The 10,953-nt window shown below is 37.4% G+C and overlaps 1 protein-coding gene across 2 annotated transcripts in view; it reads left to right on the top strand.

Annotated features, from left to right (window-relative positions):
* LOC107691321 (eukaryotic translation initiation factor 4 gamma 3-like) overlaps nt 1-10,953 on the top strand; it is a 55,127-nt gene that overhangs the window by 14,629 nt on the left and 29,545 nt on the right. For both annotated transcript variants that reach the window (XM_016489869.1, XM_016489870.1), the window contains exons 4-7: nt 614-706; nt 2,983-3,015; nt 9,841-10,017; nt 10,737-10,848. In XM_016489869.1, the coding sequence (XP_016345355.1) occupies nt 614-706; nt 2,983-3,015; nt 9,841-10,017; nt 10,737-10,848 (415 nt within the window). The remainder of the gene's footprint in view (nt 1-613; nt 707-2,982; nt 3,016-9,840; nt 10,018-10,736; nt 10,849-10,953) is intronic.

Here is a 10,953-nt window from a genome sequence, read left to right on the forward strand (position 1 = left end):
ACATAATGTTATTTTTTAGCAACGTCATATGACCCCTGTAAGACCGAGGAGAACTCATTAAATTTTGGTGTTGCCATGTTTTTCTGGGTCACCTTATTTTGTACCAGAAATTAGTTGTTCTTTGCCTTTGTTGGGTCTGAATTAACTGTGACATTTAGACTTGTGTATTACATTTAGACAGCTGATGTTTTGGCACACACACACACACACTCGCAATACAGAGTGCTGTGGTTTTGTGTTATGAGTGATTTTTGCTCTGCTCTCCTCACCATGGTTACCACCAGCCTGAAGGAACACTGTCGCTATTTTATAAATAGTGTTTCCAGCCGACACAGGTGCTGTAATGATCCCACGACTTTCTCACACACACACACACTCTGGACAGATATATACACACTCCACAGACACTTTTATATAAACTGTTGCTGTGGATTGATTGGAGGGTAATGTATTCATCTGGGTTTTGTCTGACAAAGAAATTAAGTCAATATGCACACACTCAGATAATGATGAGCTCTTGCTATTTTGTATCCTGTGCTGTGAATGGAAACTATATATCATGCTTCAAAAGGAAGTTGCCTAACCTTTTTGCTGTCTATGATTCACTCCTTAGCCTCCATATAACCCAGCTCAGAATGCAGGCTCCGCCCCTCTGGTGTACTCACCACAGACGCAGCCAATGAACATACAGCCGCAAACTCGGCCGGTAAGCACTGCACCCTGCCCATGTACATTAAAGGGGTCATACAATGCATTTTTTTATTATTTTTAATGTTTCCTGAGGTGCACTTACAATTTCAGTAGGGTTTTTTTCCACTAAAAACGATCATAATTTAGATATAAATGGTCATTTTCTACCCTGATTTTAGCCCTCTGATTTGAACACTCTGCTGGAAGGGACGTGTCTGCTGTGAGACTTCAGTATAAATGCCCACTGCTATGATTGGCTAATATCTCTGCATATGATATGAAGAGCAATTAGCATTAAATGAGCATTACATGTGTTACAGTAAAAGCTTTTACTGTAACAGCCACCAAGATTAACTAATTGTGAAAAGTGTTGATTGTGGCATTATATTGAATATTATTTATATTGGTATATAAAATAATCACAGTGTAGATATCAGATGGCTTTCAGGCTGCCAACAGGAACAGTGTGAAGTTGATAATTTAGTCACTGGCGTGATTCACTAATGCATAAACAACCGTAAACCACTTTGTAACAAAGAAAAAAAAAACGATTGCCTATTCTGCAGATTGTCCAGCAAATTGATGCTTTCAGTATAGGCACCTAGGTGTCATCTATGTGTTTGGAAAAAATATTATTTTAAGATATTTTATCACATATTATTTAAAATATAAAACGTTTTTGGTTTGAATTTCCAGCAAAAAAATAACCATGTTGTGAATATTCCATTATTGTGATATAAGTACTTATCATTACTCATAGTGTGATATAAGATTTTATACATACTTTCATTCAAAAGTTTGGAGTTGGTAAGATTTTTTTTAAAGGGATAGTTCACTCAAAAATGAAAATTCTGTCATTAATTACTAAAAATTGTCAAGTGCTTTTGGTGATACAAACAACAACAACAATAAACCCTTAAAGGAATTATTCACTCAAAAATGAATATTCTGTCATTAATAACTAGGAAGATAATGTTATTATCGCGATAGCAATACTCTCTCGGTGTCATCGTGGTCACATGACGATATAAAACGATAGGTCTTCCAGGCAAAAAGTGTCGTTTTTTAAATATACTGTATTTAAACTACTTATTCTAACATAAAATATTTTTAAAGTTGTGTTTTGGGCCATTATGCTTTGGCACAGTATCTGTCAAACAAACTAAATTCGAAAGCACAATATGGCTTAATCCCTTCATCAACTCTGTTTTCGCTGCGCGTTTCAAAGCGAAGTCTTCATTTGTCTTTTTCTTTTTAATATCTCAATAAATATCGTACCGTGGACTTCATATCGAGAGATTTTGATATTGTTACATCCCTATTAATTATTCACCCTCATGTCGTTTCAAACCTGTAAGACCTTTGTTCATCTTTGTAACACAAATTAAGATATTTTTGATTAAATCCGAGAGCTTTCTGACCCTGCACAGACAGCAAAGGAACTACCATGTTCAAGGCCCAGAAAGGTAGTAAGGACATAGATAAAATAGTCCATGTGGCATCAGTGGTTCAACCGTAATTTTATGAAGATACAAGAATACTTTTTTTGCTCAAAGAAAACCAAAATAATTTTTTAACAATGTCCTTACTACGTTTCTGCATGGCCTTGAAAATGCAGTTGCATTGCTGTATATGCAGGGTCATAAAGCTTTCGGATTTCATAAAAAAATATCTTGATCTTTCATAAATCATTTTAATATGCTGATTTGCTGCTCAAGAAACACTTCTTTTTATTATCAATGTTGAAAACAGATTTGCTGCTCAATATTTTTGTGGAAACCATGATACTTTTATTTTTCATAATTCTTTGATGAATATAACATTTAGAAGAAAAGCTTTTATTTGAAATTGAAATCTTTTGCAACATTATAAAGTATTAATTCCTTTAAAAATGTATACTCACACCAAATTTTTAAAAGATACCACACATAATTTGGCTCGCCTCATTAATATATAAAAAAAAGCTTAAAAATTCGGAGTGTTACCGTGAGGTTGTTGGACTTGCTGACTTTAAAGGATAAGTCCACTTCCAGAATATACATTTCCTGATAAGTGGACTTATCCTTTAAGTGCCTGAATCAAACCAACTTCAGTCATTAATGTTAAGACCAGCCAGTAGGACCACCTGCTCTGCTGACATGTCATACAACCCTGCTATGCAGTTCTTGTTTAATTTGTAATGGAAATGCAAAGTTATTCAAGGTGAATCATCTGTTATCCTCACTGTCTCGCCATTCTTTCTCTTCCTTTCCTGCTCCTGATGACCTTAAAACATGCTGCCATCTCTATTAGTTTGTGACGGGGCCTCGGCCGACCCACCATCAGGTAAATCCCACAGACCTATCAGACTCTTCTTAAGAAGCTTTTTTTTTTTTTTAGCCATTTATAATTGATGATATTATTGTATTATAATAAACACATTATTTTCAATACTTGCATATTACGACACCTACTGTATTCAGTTTACTACAAATACTCCTCTAAGTAATAGCTCAACCAGTGAGTTGAGTTTGGTGATGCTTGTGGTGCAGAAATGCCTCTCTTCAGCTTTATGAACCATTATGACTAGAGATGTATTCATATTACATATTCATGTGTTAGCTCGACTGTGTAACGAGCTCCCTGTCCTTGAGAACCAGACATCAGAAGTATCTCCTCTGACTCATCCGTTTCTTGTCTTTTCTGAATGAGCGTCTAAATGATGATGTTTTGTATTCATGTTATCTGATGAGCAGATGTGCGATGAAGACTGACGCTGATCGCTAATGCTTGTCAATACTGTTAGTGCACCTTTTATTAGATGAAATACTTCAGTGTGTTACTTTCCTGAGCAGAAACATTGTTGTACGTGTTTAGAAGAATTGAGCTTTTGTCAGTCGTAACCATATGCATTCAGAGGTCATTAAGATCATTAGAATGGAAGTTGCTTTGGGCAGCTTTACACTTGTCCGTACATGCATGAGTGTGTGTGTTCCAGATATTCCATCCGCTGTGCTTTGGTGTTTCATTACAAGGAGAAACTTGTTTGTCATTTGTTGCTAATGATTTGTTTATGCGTTTTGCGTGTAGCCACAAGCCCATGCGAGTGCGTCCACAAGCATCTGACCTCTAAGGAAAGTTCTGTGACTTTCTGCCCCAACCTGCCACATGTCTCTCTCTTTCCAGTGGCTTAAATTTAATTGCACCAGAATTAAAATCACAGGAAACAACAAGATTTGCAGTACAATACTGACACAAACTATAAGGAAAGCCTTAAGGTGCGGTCACATTAGCAAACTTTTGGCGAGATTGCTGCAAGAGCTCCATTGTTCATTGTCAAGTGTAGCAATTAATGAAGCTCACACAGAAGTCACGTTCAAATCAAGCAGCTTTCTATTATTGAACGTGACGGATTCGTGTGACCAACTTTTTCGCCCTCACACAAAACTCCTGATAATGTGGATTCCTATTGAGATGACCGGATTTCGTCTGTGTAATTTTGCCGAGCAGTTGTATATGCCACCACATCTTGAGTGTAAAGGTGCTGTCACTTTTACTATTGTTTGGCGAATTTTCACAGACAAAATCAATCACAACCAGGAATTTTCCCATGCAGATTTTGCAGTGGGTTCAGAATCAGAAAATTACTTCTGTGTGTGAAATGTTTCATGTATCGCTACATTATGGACAATATACAGTGGACCTTTTTTGCCTTAATACTTTTGTTTAGAGGGGAAATAAAGCAAAAAGCATAACAATGTACAGAGGTCTGTGTAGGGTTCACCTTATAGAACAGCACTTGACTATGTAATGTGCAGCAGTGAAAGAAGCTTTGACATCTGTGCTGATGTTAAAAGAGCTGAGTTAAGGTTTCATTTCTCCCCCTGTGGCTGTGGCAAGTCCCAGCTCGCTTCCACTGCAGACTGGGTAAATCTGATGCCTACAGGCCATTAGAAAACAAACAGAAATAGGAGAGAGTGGAAAGGGAGTGTCACACACACACACACACACACACACACAGAGCAGAGGCTGGAATAGTTGGCTGGTGTTGAATGTTGGTCAGCAAGAGAAATGAAGAACATATAGGTCAGAGCCTCTGTGGTGCATGATGAAAGATGCTAGAAGCACTTGTGATAATATATTTATATATTAATTTTAATATGTAGATATATATTGAATATATTTTAATTCAGTGACTTGTTTTAAAGAAATAAATACTTTTGTTCAGTACGGATGCATTAAATTAATGCTTTTCTTTTGAACTTTCTATTTATCAAAGAAAAAAAAATATTAAGCAGCACAACTGTTTGAAACACTGATAATAATAAATGTTTCTTGAGTGGCAAATCAGCATATCAGAATGATTTCAGAAGGATTATGTGACACGGAAGACTGGAGTAGTGATGCTGAAAATTCAGCTTTGCCATCACAGGAATAATTACATTTTAAAATATATTCACATAGAACAGTTATTTTGAATTATAATACTATTTAGTGTTTTTGATCAAATAATCCAGCCTTGGCCTTGTTAAAGGGATAGTTCACCCAAAAATGAAAATGCTGTCATTAATTACTCACCCTCATGTTGTTCAAAACCCGCAAGACTTTCGTTCATTTTCGGAACACAAATTAACATATTTTTGATGAAATCCGAAAGCTTTCTGACCCTGCATAGACAGCAACGCAATTACCATGTTCAAGGCCCAGAAAGGTAGTAAGGACATCATTAAAATAGTCCATGTGACATCAGTGGTTCAACCATAACATTATGAAGCTACAAGAATACTTTTTGTGCATAAAAAGAAAACAAAAATAACAACTTTATTCAACAATTTCTCCATATCAGTCTTTGATGTGTGTTCACGAGAGTAACATGGCGTATGCATGTACATTCCTCTGCTTGCAAACAAGGCGCAGTGCATCCAAGTTCTATATCAGAATGCCATCTTCTGAGTGAGCAGCATCACACACATGCGTGGTACTGACAGCGAAGACTGACAAAAAGTATTCTCGTAGCTTTATAAAATTACAGTTGAACCACTGATTTCACATGGACTATTTTAACAATGTCCTTACCTTTCTGGGCCTTGAATGTGGTTAATTGCATTGCTCTCTATGCCGGGTCAGAAAGCTCTCGGATGTCATCAAAAATATCTTAATTTGTGTCCTGAAGATGAACGTGAGAGTGAGTAATTAATGACAGAATTTTCATTTTTGGGTGAACTATCCCTTCATAATCCATAACTATCCCTCCCTTAATCCATAATTTACTTGCAAAATGCCCATAGTTACAGAATCACCCTAATATATATATAGGAGCCATCCATTTGTTTCATTCACGTTCCACATTCAATTTGTCCCCCTCTATTATTTTCTCTCATGCTCTCTAATGCTCTTTTCTATCCCTGTCATAGATCCACACTCTCTCATGCCCTCTTTCTCTCTCTTTCTGCCATTCAAAGGGGGAAGTCATGGCCTAATGGTTAGAGAGTCGGACTCATAACCCAAAGGTTGTGGGTTTGAGTCTCGTACCGGCAAGGATTGTAGGTGGGGGGAGTGAATGCACAGCGCTCTCTCCTTCAATACCACGACTGAGGTGCCCTTGAGCAAGGCACCGAACCCCCAACTGCTCCCCGGGCGCCGCAGCATAAATGGCTGCCCACTGCTCCGGGTGTGTGTTCACGGTGTGTGTGTGTTCACTGCTGTGTGTGTGCACTTTGGATGGGTAAATGCAGAGCACTAATTCCTAGTATGGGTCACCATACTTGGCCACATGTCACGTCACTTTCACTTTCACTTTCATTCAGATACATGCATTCATTCTTATCTCTGTCCCTTACAAACACACAGACACCAAGTCTCCGCTTCCATCCCTCCCTGGCATTTCCACACACACACGCTCTCTCTCTTCCGCACACACTTGTACGGCATTGTGACAGTAGTTTAGCACAGAGTGGTCTTCGCCCCAGGCTGCGCTCGATCCCCTGTCGGCCTGTATGAGTCACAGTGAGAGGAAATCACCCATTACACACACACAAGCAATGTTTGTTCTCCAGTGGTGGTCTTCTGTGTCTGTTTCTTTTCTTTCTTGTTTCATTTGTCAGGTCTCTGTTTTCACCTTTGACCCAAAGGTCTATAAACCAATATTTATGACCGTTTAAAAAAAAAAAATTTTATGAAGTATTAAATACTTTATAAATACTGCCCCCCCTCCTCCCCCGATATTTATAGTTTTAGTTTTAGCTGTATTTAATTTTTAATAAATAAAAACCACAATGAGTTAAATGGTCATTTTAGTAGCGAAATGAGATTTATTCTAGGTGTTTTATGAGGACAGGTTCTGTATAAAAAATTAAAGTACATTTTTGGTTTTATTTCATTTTGGAGTCACAAAAAAATGTAACTTTTGGGATGATTGTAATTTAACTTTCCCACATCTTTTTCTGAGCATTTGTTCAGCCATTAACCATCTTTACTTGGCATCTCTGCTCATTTGTTGCTGAATCCGTTGTTTCCTTTTGTCCTTATGCAAACAGAGCGTACTGTGTCCTCATATGCCGTAGATTTAATTAGAGAGCCGTTTATCTCAGCAAGTTGTTTTAGTGTCAGATCTTCTTTTCAGCTACTAGTGTGAGTTGCCCCAGCATTAGGGCTGCACGATTATGACAAAAATCATAATTGACGATTATTCCCTTGAAATTGTAATTGCGATTATTAATTACGATTATCACAATTTACATTGAATAATGTTTATACCATTGTTTGATGCAACTCCATGCCATATTTTTATATGAAAATAAACAAGCTGAAAACACTCTAACTGAAAAACCTTTAGTGCTTTTCTATAGTATTAAGCCTCAAATGTCAAATATACATCGGATTGGTTTCTTCTTTAAATTATAAAAAAGTAAAAATTTGAATGGTATTATAATGGTATACTAAATCTAAAACAATGGAAAAACCCTTAAGATAACATGTAGAAAGAAAAAAACATATCTTAAGCGTGCAGAATAACATAAGCGGACTTTGAACGATTAATTGCCGCTTTGAACGATTACGTAATTGTGGCATCCATAATTGTAATTACGATTAGAAATTCCATTCATTGTGCAGCCCTACCCAGCATGCCACCCTATTACACGATCTCACACATAGTGCATCCATTTACAGTGAAGCATGCCAGTCCAGTCCTGTAACCACATCATTTTATAGGGTACATAGTAAAACCCAGCTTCGGTCAGTCTTTTATTTTCTGTGTATTTAAAGAAATCAACTCATCCAGTTCTTCCTGAGCTTTTTGATAGTCACATAATGATAAATGCTCTCCAAAGAGCACAACTCAAGACTCTCAACATCATTTTTATTGGAGGACTGACACTCTGAGCACAGACAGTAATGTGTAATCTCCGCTCTGCTTTCAGACACGAGCGGATCAGTTCTGTGGTGTTAAATCACTTTTTAGCCACCCATCAAGGGGCGTCTGCTGCATTTATTGTTCTTGTCTCTACACACACTCGTGGCTTTGGGAAATCTCTCAGAGGCTTGCTTAATGATAGGCTTGGATTATTCTGAGCCATGTTGTTAGATGTTTTTGGGTGTACCTGAGCCGTGTGATTAGGTTGGATGTTGTCTAAGGGAGAACTGAAAATAACCTTTTGCCTTGGAAATGGTGGCAAATTGTGGAAATGTATCCACAAAAATATTAGACAGCAGAACTGTTTTCAACACTAATAAGAAATGTGTGTTAAGCATCAGATAATCATATTAGAAAGATTTCTGTAGGATCATGTGACACTGAAGACTAGAGTAAAGCCCCGTTCACACCAAGGACGATAACTATAAAGCTAACTATAAAAATAACGATATTAGCGTCCACACCAGTGAACGATATCGTCTGTTTATTCTTACCCCACGCGTGTCTGCCGTTTAAATTCTCGAGCTCATTATAGCAGGATTGATTCGGATTGGGTGTCAAAGTTTTTATCGTTCATCAGCTGGAAAAAAATCGTTCTGAAAGTGATTCCAACAATATCGTTTCTCTGTGCCTTTATCGTTATAGCTGTGGTGTGGACTCTGCTATTCTTTAATACTGAGAACGATTTTTAGAACTATATCTTATGAAAGGGCCTTAATAGCTACTGAAAATTCAACTTCACAATCACATGAATAAATCACACTTAAATTAAAAATAATTAAAAACGAAGAAAAATTCTAATATATTAACTAGAAAATATACTCTGAAATATATAGAAAAAATATTAGGGCTGCACGATAAATCGCATGCGATATTTAATGCGCATCTTGTCAGAAAGCCAGTTCTGTAATCAGCGGTAAATCTCCATCACCTGCGGGCTTTCACATTGAGCAGCATTAACTACACAGAGCCGTTGTTCACTGACGAGCTGCGCAAAAAATCGCGCGAATATGAACGTGGTCATTGGAATCACTTTCAGAACAATTTTTTTCCAGTTGATGAACGTTAAAAACATTGACACCCAATCAGAATCAATCCTGCTATAATGAGCTCAAGAATTTAAATAAACAGACGATATTGTTCGCTGGTGTGGACGCTAATATCATTATCTTTATAGTTATCGTTTATGGTGTGAATGGGGCTATAGAATCAGGCAGAGAGAGAGAGAGGTCACCCCTTGCTCCAGTGCTGCCCGGCTGCTATCGCCCACTGACTGGGTTTGCTGAGGTAATATTTGCTGTGCTGAGTGAGAGAGAGAGAGACAAATAGAGGGAAAGCGGGGGAGGAAATGATGGGGGAGGGGACGACTCCACCAGCAGGCATGCAGTATTCTCCTGATGAATAAACCGTTGTGCCAAAGCTGTGCCACCACCCTGTTACAGTGGAGAATGAGAATACTGCTCATTTCTCCAGGCTGCTGTGTGTGTGTGTGTGTGTGCTTATGTTTGTTTCATTGTGTCTGTTTGATGAGCAGAATTGATATAATTCATCTAGCATATACAGTGTGATCACTGCTGTTCCAGCGTCTGAATATCAGATTGTCAATTAACTGCAAATTCAAATGCCTCATGATTTGAATACACTGCCTGACAGACACAGGAGAATGTCCTGAGGTGAACTGACTTGTGTCAACACTGACTTGTTTCTCTTCTCTCTCTGTTTCTACTTAACTCTCATTTTTTTGACTTCCTCCTCAGTTCCTCCACAGGACTCAGTTACAGCCAGCACGGCCTGCCCTTCCTACCAACAACCCCTCCATTCGGCCGGGCTCACAGACCCCAACGGCTACGGTTTATCCTCCCAACCAGCCCATCATGATGGCTATGACGCATATGCCCTTTCCTACCCAGACACACCAATACTACATTCCTCAGGTAAAGAGTCAGTAAATCTGTTACTGTGAAATCACCAAAAATGGATTGTATACACAAAATAATTTCAGGATTCCCACAGTGATGGAAAAACCCGTAATATTATGGAATTTTTAATTTCAGAGATTTATCAAATGTTTTTAATGCAATTTTATTTGCCATTATATCCGTTTCATTATTTAATTTATTTATAAATAAAACCTGAATGGGATGTTTTTTATGGCAGAAATGGGTTTCATTTTATGTATGGTATTGTGTTTTATTTAGATTTGTATGGTAGAATTTGTATGGTTTATAATTGTATTTTTATATTACATATATAAAATGATTATATATTAAACATTTTATAGTAAATATGACAAAATGTTAATATACAACATATTTATGGAATTGTTTGTGTATTACCATGTAATGTTTAAATATGTTTAATTCATGAAATATTCATGAAATATATTTATATTAAATGTTGAGTATTGAAGTATTAAGTATTTTTCTTTCATTTCTTTAAATAAAATTCACATGGGATGCTTAACAAAACATTCTTTAAATGCATTTAAGGCTATTTAAAATTTTGATCAGATGATTAACAAAAGTTATTTGCTGTTTTGTATAGTAGAAATGAATATAATCGAAGCTCAGTGAATATGAAATATTGTATTTTTGTGCAGTTGTACACATATATAAATATATATTTAAATGAGATTCTCCACCTCTTCTCTTAGTATCGTCATAGTGCACCTTACGTGGGACACCCGCAGCAATATGCCGTCCAGCCGCCAGGGTCTGGAACCTTCTACCCAGGACCCGGCCCTGGGGAATACCCTGCTCCTTATGGCAAGTACAGGCCTCTCTATACATAGCCGCGGGAACGTATTTTGAGCTGGTGGGGGGCTGAGAAATAAAACGGAGGGGGGGGGGTCACGTGACAAGAGTGATGCG

Source organism: Sinocyclocheilus anshuiensis, unplaced genomic scaffold (genome assembly GCF_001515605.1).
Source record: "Sinocyclocheilus anshuiensis isolate Anshui unplaced genomic scaffold, SAMN03320099.WGS_v1.1 scaffold1154, whole genome shotgun sequence".
In the NCBI taxonomy this organism is placed as follows: Eukaryota; Metazoa; Chordata; class Actinopteri; order Cypriniformes; family Cyprinidae; genus Sinocyclocheilus; species Sinocyclocheilus anshuiensis.